Below are 17,360 nucleotides of genomic sequence, written 5' to 3'. Positions count from 1 at the left end.
GAGAAACATCATCTGAGAAAGCAGAGCCGTCATTTTCCATTTACGTTTCTTTTTCATTTCTTCTTTTCTTTTTCATCATTTCCTCGACACATCGCTTGTCCCAGTAGTAAATGCAACGTGACGACTGTCGCGTCCTTTCAGTCGACTCAATTTCCTTTTATTTAACCGTTGTGTCAATTTGACCTATTAAAAACGTGTCGGAGCATGAACATCGGTCGTTTGCGCATTTTAACGAGGGATTAGCCGAACGTTACCGTTTTTTTTTCCACGGCGCAATTACGAGGAGAAACGGGACTAGGTCAAGAATCCACTTGACCAAAGCTCTCGTAATCTGCACGCTAACGAATGGTAATTATCTAGGAGCACCAGTTGAACCTCTCTGGAAATTCTCGCTTTTCGATTCTTTGTTACGCCGTCGACGTTTGCTTTGAATTACCCTCGATAAGAGGATAGTTAAAAATTCGTAGGGTCGGGGAAAAACAATTTGTTATTTAAATGGAATTAATAAACATCGTACTATAGGATAATTAGGTCGACCTAATTAAAAATTCCACGAGCGAACTCGCGAACATTTTCTCGATACTTCGTGTTTATGGCTCACAGAATGAACGTGGGAAAGTATCGTCATTCCAGTGGAATGTTCGATCAGCTACCCGTTCTGGAATTTCGATAACGCATCGATGAATACTGGGCCGAACGTCGCCCGACGTCGGGATGTCCACGTTGGAAAGCAACTTCCGGAAACACGAGCATGCAACATATGCAGTGGATCCCGGAAGAGCGATTCTCTGTTAGACGGCTTCCGCTCGAGAACGTCTAAGCAGACGCGCGTGTAACGATTTCCACTCTTAAACCGATTCAACGCCTCGCTTTCTACACAATGGGTTGCGTTTTTCCCACGATGTGACGCTTTTCAAAGCACACCCACGATTAGCGAGCAAAGACAAGAGACGAGGACTGATCGAATGAATGTATGGCTGCTTCAATAGGCGCAACGAGAAAAGAATACAGAGCCCCGTAATGCGTGATATAATCGAGAGAGAACCCGCATGTTAAATAAATTTCACAATACAAATATCTGTATATCTATGCAACCTTAGTCCAATCGTTATTATTCATAAAAGAATACTATAAAAAGATATTCGTAATCAGTGACGATACATATACATCATACATATACAGACAGTGTTTTTTTCAAAAGAAAGAAACAGATAGGATAGCAAAATCGTTTTACCATTGAGAAAGAAACTTTATAGTTGGAAATAATTCCAAGTCTGCAGACATACAAATATCTAATATATAAGCCTCAGTCAGTGTAATTTTCCAAGTGAAAGAAGATTTAGACAAAGTAACAAAATTTGTCTCGTACTATTGGTAAAAGGAGACGATAAGATAAAAATATTGCAAGTCTACGGTAGTATATTTTGTGCGTAAAACGTCGTTCTCCATAGGCATATCATTCATTACAGGATACTCTGTGTATTCGACTCGAAATGGCGGCTTTCGTCTGCGTGTCTATTTACGACGCACTTCGTTAGCTGTCGCGCTGCTGCCTATGAAGCGTCTTGCGTCTAGTGTGCATTATACGCGGCCCCGAGTTATGCACTCGCGCACGTACACCACCTACTACCCCAGGCTGAAAGAAGTAACTAACCGACCGAGGTTGCGGCCACGAACGAATGGAAATCATTCTCGAGAAAGAATCGAGGAAGTGGAGCGCGAACGTATTTCGAGGAGGGACGGTATACGTGTGTTTTATCTTCGATATATCGAGCTAGCCCAAGGGAATAGAGGTGAGACAGGCCGACGAGCATTAACCCTGGGACGCGACGACACCTTTTTTTCATGGAAATTGATGAACGCGTGTGAAGCGTAAAACGGGAGGCAAGGGAGCGCTCGCGTGTTCTCCTCGTAATAGTGGGATTAGAGAATAGTGAAAAAAGAGAACGGGAGGACAACTGTCTATAGGACGGTGAATGAAACCTCTTTAACGCCTACGATACGCTTGGAGATATAATAAAACAGAAAATCTTGCGCCCAATCGATGAATTAATTTCCCTTCCTTACATCGAGAGGACAAAGAGTGGGAAAGAAACAAAGAAGAAAATGATGCGGACAGCGAACATCGATCGGTTGATAATGGCGCGAACTAGTTTCGCTGCGATTTATAATTTATTACTATCGATCGAGCGGTAAAGTATGACAGTGATACGACGATATATAGATGCAACACGGCCGAGCAATACCTTCTCGAATTACACAGTCGCAGTCGCAATTGCATTAACACGGGTTGAAAGCGACGCTTCGTCCGTCTAGAGTCTAGACGCTGAGACAAGACAGTATTACGGGTCTCGTGAACGTGACTGTACATACCTCCGTGCCGCCAACACGACCAGCACGACACGCTCGTAAAACAATCTGTGTAACACACCACCGAAAATAACGCTAAAACGTTCTCGTGAATCAACTACAGTACGAAACAGCGAGCTAAAATTGCCTGTGGTTAAAATAGAACCGAAATTAACACACATTTTTTTAAACGATCAACAAAATGAACGTCGAGTATCTCATTGAACGAAACGACGGAACGACGTTAAATTAAATGCTTGGGCGATGGGCTTGACCGAGAAACGTGAAAACGATCCGACGTGAATATACGTAAACGACTGCTGATGAAGAATACAGTCGTGATTGAACGCGAAGGGGAGAGCGAAATTCGTCGTCAGGACACAGATGAGGCGGGAGCGAGTCGAGAGAGCGAGGTATAGAGCGAAAGACCAGCGGCTGAAAGTCGGTACTTCGAAATATCGACCGTGTGACAGCCTGGTTCGCTTGGAGTCTGTGCTATCCGCCACTGTTTCCACTTCTCGCCGCTTTTCTTCTTCAGAAGTGGAAAAAAAGGCCATACCGCGGGGGGACACGCGCCCTGCCTTCGCTTCTTTCTATTTTTGTCTTCCATCGCTACGAAAACTTTGGAAATTTTCATCCCTCCGGGCACCTTCACTCATCGCCCTTGACTCGCCTCGCTATCTTGCTCCTGGCAAGAGACGTTCCGCGTGAAAAATCTGCAAAATTTTAACGATAATTCGGAGCGACATTAAAAACGGAAAAAACATTCACATTTCACATTTTACGAGTATAAAAAACACGAGTTTCTAGTGTTTTTCTTTTCCTTCTTGCAAAAATTATTTTAACATGGTAAGTGTAAAAAGTATATTTATTATGTAACACAGAGACTTCGAAGTTAAACGAAGAAGAAAATTACGTAGGTAGATGGTAGGTAGATGGTAGGTAGATCGCGGAAATATCAACGGGTTATGGTTGGAGAAAGATACAAAAGCTGGATGGAAAAATCTGATCTCGCTAAATATCACGATTCTTTATCCGGCCCGCGATGTAATCATCGAAGAGTAGAAAAAAATGCCTGACACGAGTGTACAGACTCGTGCGGAACACAATAAAGTCTGCGCTCCAACCCCTGAAATGCCAGCGTGACAAAGGGTGGTTAAGCCCTTCTCGACGAAGATGCACCATACGTCGCCGAGCCCCTGATATTCCCGTGCAGACGTCGCGACGCGGTGCAATTGCACCGCAGACGCTCCGCGGATTTCGAAATATCTCTTTGCTTTTTCTTTCGCTCGTATTCTTGTTATTATCGTTTTGATTGCGTGCGCGTCTGCGTCATCTTCCTGTCAGGTAGGTCGCAGGAAGAAACCGGTTTCTCGCGCGATTAATTTCCAACGTGATCGACCAGCAACGCACTCTCCCCTTCGCGTACGCAAATTATCGATTTCGCGACCTAACCTTTAATGAGAAAAGAACGCCGTGGCGGACGAACGGTGCAGAAGCGCGAGAGTTCGAGGTGCAGCGTCGCTGAACCTTGCATCGTCGGACGAAAATTTTTGAACCAGTTTGCGTCAAGAGTTTCGTGGACTGGCGTATGCGAACGATCACGATCGAAGAGTCGAATGAAGATGGAAGAGTACGCGAGTGGGTAAATGCGAATGATCGAATAAACAATTTACGGGAATAGAGGAAGAAGAAGAGAGAAGGAGGCTGTGAAAAATCAACCAGAGTTCGATGCTCGGTGGTCCAACGTACGTTCGACATCGAAAATAGCATGCCAGTGAATCGAGTATCCAGTACAGCAGCCGGCGCTAGCAAATAATTTACTCGGATGCAGGAGTGTAAATACAGCTCGACGTTGACTCGTCTGTGATATTCGTAGCTGCGAAGTAGAAAACGCTTGTTAGAAAGAAAAGTGTCGCGTACGTGAAGTCGGCTTCGATCAATTCGCCATGGAAGTGGAAACAGTGCCGTGTATGGAGAACAATAACGTAAACAGAGCCGGGGGTGTTCCAAGACATGGTAGTAGGGTACAAATAGTCCGAAAGACACGGTGAGACTCGAGGAATAACGAAATTCTGATCGTTGAAGAGATACAACGATCGCGAGGATCGTGTTTGATTCGCGTTGCTCGACATATACGCACGAGTTCTCGTTCTTTTTTTCTTGCAGGACGTCGCTGTTCATTATCATGAGTTTCATCTACGCGAAACTACTGGTGGTGGTATGCATCGCTTATGTGATAAGCGAGGTGGTCACGCACAAACTGCCCCTGTATTACTACGAGGGATTCTTCACGTATCTGTACGGTGTTAGCATCTTATTCCTGTTGTACGTGTTCTGCTTCCTACTTCAAGAAAGCGCCTGCTGCTCGAGAGGCAGCGACACACCACCGCCACCTCCGAGGCCACCGAAACCACCTAAGGAACCGAAGGAGAAAAACAAGAAAAAGGACAAAAAGGACAAAGAGCAGAAGTCGTCGAAAAACAAGAAAGAGTACCAGGTCGGATTTCAGAGATCTTCAACTTCCTTGTATCGTACTGTCTTAAGTATTTTAAGCTTCAGATATATCGATAAGATAGATTTAACTTGTTAACGTACAAGCAAGAATTCGTAATTCATTTGTAATAACAACTAGAAATACTGGGTCACGTAACGTTAATAATTTCGTTGTAACGTGTCCTGTAGAACGAGTATCGAACCGATACGACGACGCAATTTTAAAAGAGACGCTGACGTAAGTGGGTTATCTGTCGTCGACGACTATCTATCAAAAGGCGCATGCTACAGTTCCCTTATTCATTGTCACGCGAATCTTCTTCCAAACTGAAACTCGACAGTCCCATTCTCGTTAAAGCTGTCCTTTCGGTATCGAGACAGTATTTAAAAAATTAATTCCAGCCGCGAAATTAAACGTAGTTCGATGGTGTAGTTGGCTGGTTCAGCTACCCGTTGAATTTCACGACGATTTCCTGAGAGAGAAAAAATTGATTTAGGACGCCGCTGATGTCGAGGCTGGCGTGGCCACACGGGCTCTGCGGAAGCGGAAGACTTCGCAAAACGACCAGAGTCATGGAAGCTTTTTCCTCAGAATCGGAGCAATTGGTGAGAAAATTGAATTTCACATTTGAAATTCAAACGTGAGTTAGATTCGAACTTAAGTTTAACTCGAATTTCCGTTCAAATTTAAATTCAAATCCAAATAGAACGACTTATTTCGAAAAACGAATTTTACTTCGTTTGTTCGTAGCTTTCGGCTTGGGTACGATGGTCTACAATGGTTTAGAATTCGGCACATTTTTCGAGGTACCACCTACGTCACCGTGTTACCAGATTCTCCAAGGTGTGAATCCGGTTCTGCAAATGATTTTCACGTTCATGCAGATGTATTTCATCTTCATGAACTCGAGGGTAGGTAGACGAGCGTATCGGCAAATAACCGTCATCCTCTCACGTCACTTCCGAATATGAGATTGACTATCCGTTTTCCCAGCTCAACATTCATCGGTTCAAAGTGATCGCGCGTTTCGGGCTGATGCACGTAGTGGCTACCAATCTTTGCGTCTGGATTCGTACTTTGGTATTGGAAAGTATCAAGGAGATCACGAAGCATCATCAGAAAATGGGTCAAGTCGAGGCGGGCATTCTTGGTAAATTCTCATTATAAAGGAAGATCAACATTTGAGAAGTATTGGGAGCAAAACTGGACTAATCTTACGTGACTACGATATTTAGAAGATCGTAATTTATTATAAAAATAAGAAAATAATATTTTACATGTATTTGCAAATAAACGTTTGAGATCTATCGTTTTGTACAAAGAGAGATAGAAATGGACAAGGTTTGCTATACATTCGCCACAATCTCAGCTACGAGAATTGACTGGTTAACACAGTTTATTGGAATAGATTGATACTGTAAACTCGCGTTAAAAAATATTGCTTGGTTCGCTGTTACTCCCAATACTCCAAGCGACGTAGAAATAAGCGTCCCAAGAAATTTCGCTAATATCGTGATCGAATATATTTAGAGAGCATCAAACAGCACTCGATGAGAAACGCGGGAGCCATATTGGGAACTGCACCTCGGGATGTGGCTCTTTTGCGCGAGGCGCCATTAACCGCCACGAGGTCATCGACCGTTTCAACGTCGGTCGCAAGCACGATAGCTGCCTCGTTGGGTCGAGTGATGAGAACGACGGCAAGGGCGATCGCGAGAGCTGTCACGACCCCAACGTCGACCACTACTACCGGCTGGAACCCTCCGATTTCAACGACTACTTCCACCTCAACTCCCCAGCCGAGTTTGACTACAACCACTGCCAACACTTTGTCCACTTTCCTAACTACGTTCACGTCGAAAGCCACCACCGAGGAAAGGACAACCCCGACTACTCCCAGTACAACCACCACGACCACCACTACTACCACCACCACACCGTCCACCACTTTCTCGTCTTTCTTCATAGAACTTTTTGACGCTCCTCAAGCCGAAAACAAGGAAGAGGTAAAGATATTTCGAGTGCATTTTACGTACGCTGAAACTCCATTTACCGCGACGAAATTTTAATTACGATCTGATTAAATAATCAGCTTTCGTCCCTTGACTACGCTTACTTGTACACGAATTTCTATTAAAATGGTAATCGCTTAAAATGATCTCACTTAAATTCAAACGAGCCAGCTCTGTTACTTTCTGCTAATCTGGAATGTCTCGAGCTGGGCGTAACTTAAATTCATTAACAGAGAAAGCAAATAATTATGGCAAAGCTAGATCTATTCTTTCTCTTCGTCGAGGAGTTCGAGAGTAGCTGTTGGAACAAAATCCGGTCTTTCTAATTTACCATAATTTAAGCGGATTCTAGTACGTACGAACGAACAGTAGCAGCAAGCGAAGGGAATCAGTGTACTCTTATTATATGAATTGTTTGTACTGATCTATATACGATCCTATGTATCTATATATGATCTATAGGATCATTTGTAAGTAAAGACATTGGTAAATAAATCTTGTGACGAAATATTATAGATACACCAAATCTTCGATGTGAATAACCAGACAAATAGCAGCGAATATTGGAGCCCAAATTTTGGAGCCTACGCGGAGGCATTAACGGACGAGGAGATCGCATCCAATTCGTGCGGCCGAGTCAATATCATGGGGACTATCGTGCAAGACGCAGAACCGTATCTGTTTCCATTCATTATCGAGTACAGTTTGATTGGCGCCGCTGTGATTTACGTCATGTGGAAACACATTGGACGACATCCTCGTTGGCCGCATCAAGTGGAAGCAGACCTTGAGCGCCGCCTCGAGGCTATGCTGTCTCGAAGAGCCGTCGCTTTGGCTCATGCAGGTAATTTCATTTATTTTTTCGCGATTAATGCAACCCCAAACGGTTAAAATCACTTAGCATTTTCTTTCAAGAAAAGAAGCATTCATATTATAATTTACATAATAGTAGCTCGTCCAAGGTTTCATCTCCAAATGACTATGATTAAATCTTTGGCTTAAAATAACCATTCGCAAGACTGCTTAAAATAACGTTGGGCTAAAGCAGGGCAAGACTAAACTCATCTCTCAACGCAAAAATAGGTCACACAAGGGTGGACTGTGTAGGAGCGAGCAAAGGACTATTCTTCGGCCTGTTGCTGCTGGTTGGCTCCCTCATCTGCTTGATCCTCTTCTTCGTGCTGATCCATCATCCGGACTTCGGTCTCGTCGCCATTTACCTAGCAGACGTCTCCCATTGCGTGTTAATGGTCCTGTCAATCGTCGCCATAATCGTCGGATTTATACGGGTGCAGAGCTTGAAATTCAAAGCCGAAGAGCAAAGCGACCTGAACGACATCCTTCTTCGCGTTTCTGGCTTCGGCCTGTTCGTCTACGCGGTGTTCAGCGTGATTGCCGGTTCCTTAGCAGCGTTCACACACGAACCCAATCTTCTGGTGATGGTGACCGGTCTTCTGTCGGTCGCACAGGTGATCCTTCAGATGCTGTTCATCGCGGACGTTTCTCGTAGAAGGGTTCACCTGCCCGAGCACGATCGCAGCAAGCCTGGCCGACAGGTAGTCACCTTCCTGTTGATCTGCAACCTGACCATGTGGGTCATCTACACGTTCGAGTCGCAGAAAGTGATGGCGAACCCGGTGCAGCTCGACTTCTACGGGTTCCTCGCCTGGGCCATCGTGCAGAGGGTCACTCTGCCGCTCTGCATCTTCCACAGGTTCCACAGCGCGGTCACGTTCGCGGAGATCTGGAAGACCAGCTATAAAGCGCGTCTCGACTAGACGAACAGGCCGTTCATTGGGATCAATGGCCCGGAGTGATCGTCGTTCGTAGACAGAATCGAGAAAGATTTGGAGAATGGAGAACGACACGAGGCCGAAGTTGCCTCTCGACGACAAACAACATTCTTGGCTGCACGATCGATCTCGAGGTTTCGGTCGATCTTTTCGTCACTCGAGTCTATCGCGAGTCAAACACTTGGACAAAGGGATGGATTACCAGCAGGTAAGAGAGGCTTCGAGGTTTCAACGAGTCACTCTGATCAAAGCCGATAATTGGACATATCTTGGGGCGTTCGTGGATCGCCGGAGAAATCGGGGCAGCTTCCGGTCTCTTCTTTAAAATCTTGGCGAAAACAGCCGAGTAAGCACGGAACGACGAGCGGAATAGGAACGACGACGAAGACGTTGCTTTTACGGTGCTCGTCGAGGAAAGAACGGAAAACTCGATCGACGATTTAAAAGTCGGGGGTCAAAGTAAAAGGCGCAGGTGTCGATGCTGCGTGTTCGAGGTCGGGGCTTCGCGAAGAAACCGCAAAGGATCGCGAAGCGTCGTTTTATTTTTTTACGCGCATTATGTATTTTATCCTCGGTTCTCTTAGCATAAAAAACAGCTTGGACGTTGCTTCCTTGATCGGTAAAGTGAGTCGAGAGAGCACGGATCAGGAGGAACAGGTCGATCAATGACCGCCGAGAAAAAAAGAAAACGAAAATTTCGCATAGGTACAAAACGTATAATTAAACCGATTGTATTCGCCATAAAGCACAAAAAGTTCTAGAGAAAACCATACGAACACAGTGTACGTGCAATACCATTTCACGAAATAGGGCCCATTTCCTTTCACCGTGTTTCACATCTTTTACGATCTCTATATACTGCCGTCAAATTTTCTACTTTTATATATTATATATGTACCTTCGCCCCATCGTGCATCGAGAGCATTTAAGAGATCGCTTCGCTCTTCGACACCTCGGCATCGATCAAAAACATTTTCAATCGCAAACTCGAACTTGCTCAAACGATATCGCTTCCATCGTTCGACCGAGGTGTGCCAACGATCCAATTAGAAATTTTTCAGTAAAAAGTGGACATTAGCAATCACGGTACCTAGAAGAGAACGAGGAGCGAACGAACGATCTTCTTAACGAGTCACCTCATATTAGCGATCGAGTATATTCTTCGTTAGCATGGCACACGATAGTTCTAGATAAATAGCCACGTGATCCCTTTCTCGTGACAAAAAAAAAAAGAAAAAAGAAAAACGCGGGAAACGTTGAACAGTCGAAGAAATGAGAAAAGACGCAAGACTCGATGCAGGAACAGGGTAATTCCTTTTCGCCGCGTTCAAGCAAGACGCTTGACGTTTTGACACGACGCTTTTTGGTCTCGCGAACGATATCTTTTTGTTCTGACGAGTACAAGGACGAAATTTGGCCGCTCGTTTGCCGATCGATCGACAAAAGGAAATCAAAGAACCGGAAGGAGAAGGCGCGCCAAAACAATTTCGACGTTCTTTCTCGTTGCGTGCTGCAAAGTACAAAAACTGTTTCTAACTTTTAGAATCTTTTATCGACACACCATTTCGACATTCATGCTCCGCAGAGTGTTCCGACGACATCGAAGCATGTATTCGAATCGAATGACGTGCATGTATAAAAGAAAACGGGACAGAAGAATGGACGAGAAAGACGACGACGACGACGTTAGCGAGAAAACAGGATGAAAAATTGTGTATAAAGAGTAGAGTGTATTCTTCTTTCTTTGTTTTTTTTCTTCCTTTTTTGTTCGAAATAAATCCGGGCGCTCGAAACAGGCTCGAGAATGTTCGCACTACGGCGAAGAGGTGAGAAACCACGAATGTAGATTTTATCGCGAGACTAAGAGATTAAGAGTAAAGAAATACTGTAGACGATGTTTTAAGATGGACGTGCAAGAGAAGATTATACGACGATGAAATTATAGTCGGTACACTAGTAGTGAATCTTACATACACACACATATACATACACACAATCACACATACCATTCACGGAAAGTTATTGTTAATTAACGTCGTCGATTAGCTTCCAAAGTTATCTCGAGAATCGAGAGAAATGAAAAGAGATAGATCGACCTTTCACACTTAATTCGCTATGGATATCGTACATTGTAGATGGTTGAGCAAGCAAACCAAGAGAGAACACACGTGTTTACATAGTCGTTATACATTGAAAATCCCTCCACGGATTCCGTGAAACTCAGAAAGGAAATACTCCAACCCCGCCCTAACAGAAAGCCTCCCCGGTCGAAGTACGTACCTAGCTACTCGAGTCTAAATATTTTAATTCTTAGACATATGTATAGGTGAAAGAGATATAAAGAGCGAAAGGGGGGAATGGGATGATGGAAACGAGGGGGACGAAGTTGTGACACTAGTTATACATAAAGATTAATTATACATAATTGTAATCCGAGACGACATTATTAAAAGGTAATACGATATAAATATAAAAAAAATTAAAAAATATATTATATATATAGATAGATAGATATATTATATATATATAAATATATATATATAAATATATATAAATATAAATACAATTATATGGAGATCTTTTATTGACTTCGATGTGCGCGACTGCGATTGGAATGCTGCGTGCGAATATGTAAATAACGATGCACAGTAAGTTATTGTTCAGCAGAATGTCTGTGAAACGAAGAGCAATTTTGTTGCGAGTTCTGTTCTCGAGGTGTTTTCGATAGAAAGGGGGTGCCGCGTCTCTTTCCCTTAAATTGTGATGCAAAAACCTCATCAAACCCCTCCTTGAAAGTTCAAATAAAAGCAGGTTAGTTTCGTCGTCGACTATTTTACGACCGATCGATCGATTTTAGTCAGAGCGTGTGTCAATTGAAATCGATTGAAATCAATTGAAAACGTGGTTCGCACCCCCTTGCCCTCGACTGCCTCGTTTCAACAACCGTGAATCCGCGAAAAAAGCCATAAACCGTACACATCCGCGTCCACTGATTTCGACAACAATCGAACAAAGCAAAGAGAAACGAACGTTCGTTTGGTCTTTCCTCCGCTCGAATCTTTTTCACCATCGCTCTGCGCGAGGATCAGCGTGTACCACAGATCGAAAGGAAGAAGGGGATGCGAGTCCACGGGGATGGGAAAAAGAAATCACTGTGACGTTCTAACAAAAATCTTAGTTAACAAGGCACTGCCACACACAGGACCAACAAAAGTCGAGAAAAGTGATAATAAAGAAGAAAGGCGAAAAGGGAGACGTGAAGGAAGCGAAGGAAGCTGAGGCACGCGCAAATACGAAGAGGGAACAAAGAGTAAAGCCAGCGATTTTCGAGCAGAAACGGAAAACGAGCGAAAGATATACGAAACCAGTACCCTTCCAGCGTTTATCGAGAGTGAGTGTACGAGTGAGTCCGGAACGCGTTTGCGCGAGTGATTGAGCAACGGTGCGCGTGCAACACGTTTTTATTCGGCAAACAACGTCTTTGTATACTCTACCCGTGTTCTAGAGAACAGGAGAATCATGGTTCTTGTGTATGTACATCAGTATCTCGATAGTAGCCGTAAGCCTAATCAATGAGTCGCAGATTTGCTTCGAAACTCGTGGAGAACACGCGAATCTTCGATTCAAGAGCTGCAATTAGCTTCTTGGATCAGGTACGGTGGAAAATTACGACTAGAATTACGAGCCATTTTACGAGGAATTTTACGAGAGAAAGATAATTAGAATGACAAAAGGAGTTTGCGCGATCATGCAAACGCACGCTCCTGTGTAATTATTTCCAGTGACGATAAAGAATAAAAAAGAAAAATCCGCGAGGGCGCGAACCAACAGCAAATCCGCGACACGTCGTCATTTAACATTACGTAGTGAGTTTTCGATGTCTTCGAGCATAATTACAGTTTGTACACATATACAATACGCGCGCACAACCGACATATTCACCACTCTATCAGATAGATACGATAATACGAGCAGGTGGCAAACCGAAGAATTCACGCAAACAATGGGATTAGAGTAACGTTTCAATACGCAAGACACAAGGATAAAAGTTCTACAAATTACATGTTGTCGTGTATGCAGTTTCTTCAAGTCGAGTAGCGACGATACGACCGTAAACATTCGTAAAATTCGCTCATTCATCGATTCCCATTTTAATTGTATAACGTTAACACGCCGTTTCATTGTAATCCGTTGAGGTGGTACGATATTGTACCACCGTCATTTGTAACAATATACGATTATATTGGTTAATAAAAGTTATCTAGATGTAATATAGCATTTGGCTTCTGTTTTGCAGTATTTATTACTTTGTTTATAATGCATGCAGAATACAGAAACTACTTTCTCAACGGTACAATATATTTGTTGACATTAATTTTTATATATATTGCATAAAAAAAATTGATATGCTTAAATTTTAGAAAATATTATGATACGCTAGACATTATTACCGTATTGGAATATCACAGTTATATGTATTACAGCTATAAATTATACATATAGCAAAGATATGTAGAGATATAAAATTCTGATTAATATAGAAATATAGAACTCCGCATTTTATTCGGGACAACAACATATACTGTTTTAGACTTTATCTGTAATAATAAGCGAAAGTTCTATTTCCAATCACTATAAACGTCGTAATCTTATTCTCAGTATATTAATCTTATACCGAGTCGGTAATGCTGAAAATGACACTCAAATGATAAGAGAAACAGAAGGTAACTACTATACGAGTAAGTCTAATGTCTAAAGGCAGATGGCAAAGCAGGCCCATGGTGCTGGCAATGCAGTTCTCCACATTGGTCCATTAGAATATATGTAATTCAATTATATATCACATACATAATTCAACGATATCAAACAACATTATTTGAAACCAACAACATAAATACATACCACATAACAGATATTTAAAAAGAAAATATTAATAAATGTATAGAGAAAAGCAACGACAGATTAAAAGAAAGAAAAAATAAAAGTTCATTGAGGCTTTGGACACCTAAGTTAATTTAATCTAATTCGAACGTTACAATTCACAATCTATAGCGTAAAGAATCGGCGCAGGAAATAGCAGACACCATGGATAGTTGGAAAACAAACGCGATACAGGAAACCAGGGAATTGAGCCGAACAAGAAAACGAGCCGTAAAATAGCGGGTCGAACAGAATAAAAAAAACAAAAGAGAAAGCCACGTGAGAATACATATGCATGCGTGGCATGCGTATCGACGACAGAAGAAACGTTCACGGTGAAGAAGCTGCTTGTGAACGACCGGTAAACAATTAGTCGCGCCGTATGGCGATGAATCATTATTAAAGACGATGACGAGCCAACTGTCCTTAGGCACTTCGTTGTCCCGGTCATTGGAACCGGGGTCCTGTTAACATGCGACATTAATTTGCGTAAGGTGTGTTTTGGGGTGCTACTTGAAAGGCAGCGGATGTGGGTGCGCGACAGAAAGGAGATGAACTAAAAGGCGAGGAAGAGCAGCGCTGCCTCTCATTTGCCTTTCAATACCGGTTCCCTTCTTGTCATTGTGACAACGACGCGACTATTGTCGTGCCACCGTACACCATGTATTACCTACCTGTTCGTTCGTGTTCCTGCCAGCGTGGGTGGCGGCCGTGCACACTAGCCGCCGTTTCAACTTATCCTCTCCATAAACCGTATTTTCGTCTGGCACAATTTTCATCAATTTTTAAAAACATAACCACCATAATCGCGTCACTTCGTCTTTCGCTTGCGAAAAATCGGTTCATTATTCAAAACTATATGCACCGAAGTGGCCAAGAATTACGAAACTATAAAAAACATACAAAGGCTACAGGGCAATAATAGAATAACTGGCATTCTTCGTATTCTACGGCGTTCTTGTTCAATGCGTTTTCCATCAATTTCGCATCACCAAAATCTGTATTTTATAATCTGTATTAGATGTAGATCCAAATGTGAAAAAATCAAGATCGTCACAACATTAGTCATAGGCTTGATTTTTTTTACAAAAATTCGTAGACTTATCGTTCATTTTCTTAGAAGATTCGTATCCTTGAGTCTCGCGTACTATCTTCCTATGCAACTATGTCATACGGAAACATTCCTTTCCAATTGCCAAACCGAATGAAAGTCAGGAAATCAAAGAACATGAATTTATCGCGCTTTTGCTCCGTGATGTCCATATATATCGAGCATTTCCAGTTATAGTTGTGTTCAGAGATATGACAGTTAAAAAGTATTAGAATCGTTTTGAAAAAGTATCCCAAGTATGCTCGAACAATCGTAGTCACAACAAGTAATTTAAACGCTTGTCACCATGCTGCCTCTTGGTCTTAAGCAAGCATGGTAATGAAACGTTTCCGTGAAAACCGTTGCCGTGTTTGTGTAACCTTCCAACATTTCCTTTTGCGTTCCACACCAGCGAAATGCAGGAGGTTCGCGGAATTCTCCAGGGATCATTCGAATATTAATCTGACTCGCATGGACGAGTCCATGAAACCGGTGTTCACGCGTCACAGCATTCCGAGGCCGATTAAAATGCGCGCGTAACGCTAATAAAATTCGCGGAATGACGGATCTCGCACACGTACGTATTACGAGTCGTATCAAGTTATTAAGTCGTCAGAATTTTTGTCATAGCACGCGCGTATAACTCGTGGTCGTCATTTGCGTCAGAGTCTTGTTATCTGCTTCTAATCCGCCTGACGAATACCAACGAGACTTAAAACTCAGATGCTCGTGCAAGTGATCGGGAGCATGGTAACTAAATATAACCTCGCTCGATTTGCGGATGACATCCTAACGCTTGTTAAGCTATGGTTACATTAGGTACGTTTTCTGACGAATACGATTATTAGAGCAATCAAATACACAGATTCTTACGAGAGTAGTGACAATAGTTCATGGAAGTATTCAAAATTCCAACACTTGTAGAAACTTTTTATCGATGTATTATGTGTATTATACTATGCAACATTTCGAAATATCTTCGGCACTCTAATGAGACACGACGAGGTACGATTACATTGATAGACTTTAAAACAAATTTATATAGAATATTAATGAAGAAAATAGTACATGGAATATATTTAGTGCAAGTGCATATATTGTATATTCGTCGAGATCACAGAAGTATTTAAACGGTTAATCGATCATTGTATTAATAACCCTGAATACTCAATGGGGTAATCTTTAACATTTATTATGTGTTTATGTTTATGATATGTTTAGTAATTTATTACTAGGCACGTAGTATGATAATTTAGAAACTTTTTACTACATGTGTGCAGCAGATATCTTATAGTTTCTGTATAGATTATCAGATTCGTTAAAAATTTGATCAATATAATCTGAATAATCGTGAATCGCTGTAGTGGCAACGAAATTTCAAAGTATCTGATATAACGCAAAGAATGCATTATACAAAGTAAAATACTTCGAGCCATTCTACGTTATTTTTCGTACGTTTCATTCGTCAGAATGAAGATTCTTCGGGACGCGTATCCGCTATAACCGTAGTCTAACGGTAGCCGCTGTTAATGAGCAACGAATTTAAAAGAGAATCTTGAAAAAATGTACCCGTCATTCGTGGACAGAACGTGAAATTGATTAACTGTCTAGATAGACGCCGCATCTAATTGAATATCGTTTCCACGCGTGATAAAGATTAACGAGAAACGGCGGAACGATTCGCCAAGGGGCATGGATGGTCCGACAGTCGCCTTAACTACGGCACACTGACCAGTAGAAGGCGGTACTCGACTAGAAGCCGAAACGCTGTAAAAAAAAAAGTTGCTTCCTCGTTCGTTTTGGGATTCAAGACGGCGTCAGTTGGCAGTTTTCCACTCGAGAAGCAAGGTAATAATCCGTATAATGGCCGTTAAGCGGTCGGTGATAGGCGAGGCGAGGCTAGCGTGGAGTCGAGCGGAGTCGAGCGAACTCGCGAGTGCCCGAGTGGTAACGCGCAACGAAGCGAAGCGAGAGACCGCGCTACTCAGTTTGTACCGCTTAAGCTAATGAGCCACAGATGGCGATATATCGTCGTTGAGCTCCGCGTTCGCATGCACTGTGTATACAATATAAAGTGGGCCGAAATGCGAGGGAGAGGTAGATCAGTCGCGATATCCGAATCGTTGCAAGGTGGCTGAAAAGTCAGGCAAAAGGGGTTGGCCAGGTTCGTTTGGTTCGATGGTTATCTCGACCAGCCGGTCGTACGCGGCTACCGCGTCCGATCCTATCTCGCGATATGCTCCCTCCTCTTAACCCGGTGCACGACCAACCTGCACACCGCTAAATACAAGCGCCCGTCTTTTCGCTGCCGCAGATGTACCGCCCTTTTGCACTGCTTGCCTCGCATTCCTCGACGTACTCGGTCCCCGCTCGTCCTCGCCAAGATTGCCACGATCGCACGCAAAAAGGACGCGATTCCCCGTTTGATGCGTAGCGCGTCGTCGTTTACAGGCACGTGTGTATCGTGAATAAATCTTGTTCGATCCATTGTCTTCTACCGTTACCCTTTTTCAACTTTATCGATTTGCAGTAAGTACACGATAGAAATACGATTTTCTACGATAAAAGGGAAGAACTTTTTCTTCGCTCGCACGACAGTTCGTGGAAACGATACGCCAATATATAAACGCATTAACCCTTTCATTCTCAGCAGCAGCTATAGGCGGCAGTCAGATAATGGTTTAATCGGTAATAACGGC

The 17,360-nt window shown here is 42.9% G+C and overlaps 1 protein-coding gene across 7 annotated transcripts in view; it reads left to right on the top strand.

Annotated features, from left to right (window-relative positions):
* LOC126869054 (proton channel OtopLc) overlaps positions 1 to 12,929 on the top strand; it is a 34,222-nt gene extending 21,293 nt beyond the window's left edge. For 6 of the 7 annotated variants that reach the window (XM_050625178.1, XM_050625177.1, XM_050625182.1 and 3 more), the window contains 7 exons: positions 4,519 to 4,849; positions 5,343 to 5,451; positions 5,597 to 5,757; positions 5,840 to 5,996; positions 6,377 to 6,852; positions 7,375 to 7,702; positions 7,942 to 12,929. In XM_050625178.1, the coding sequence (XP_050481135.1) occupies positions 4,519 to 4,849; positions 5,343 to 5,451; positions 5,597 to 5,757; positions 5,840 to 5,996; positions 6,377 to 6,852; positions 7,375 to 7,702; positions 7,942 to 8,636 (2,257 nt within the window). In that variant the 3' untranslated portion in view covers positions 8,637 to 12,929. Of the gene's footprint in view, positions 1 to 52; positions 4,400 to 4,518; positions 4,850 to 5,342; positions 5,452 to 5,596; positions 5,758 to 5,839; positions 5,997 to 6,376; positions 6,853 to 7,374; positions 7,703 to 7,941 lie in introns of those variants that run through there. The other variant, XM_050625183.1, reaches the window with a different exon arrangement.
* The last annotated feature ends 4,431 nt before the right edge of the window (positions 12,930 to 17,360 follow it).

Source organism: Bombus huntii, chromosome 8, assembly GCF_024542735.1.
Source record: "Bombus huntii isolate Logan2020A chromosome 8, iyBomHunt1.1, whole genome shotgun sequence".
In the NCBI taxonomy this organism is placed as follows: Eukaryota; Metazoa; Arthropoda; class Insecta; order Hymenoptera; family Apidae; genus Bombus; species Bombus huntii.
The sequence above is the reverse complement of the archived record's forward strand: the minus strand, read 5'-3'. Positions and strand labels throughout refer to the sequence as shown.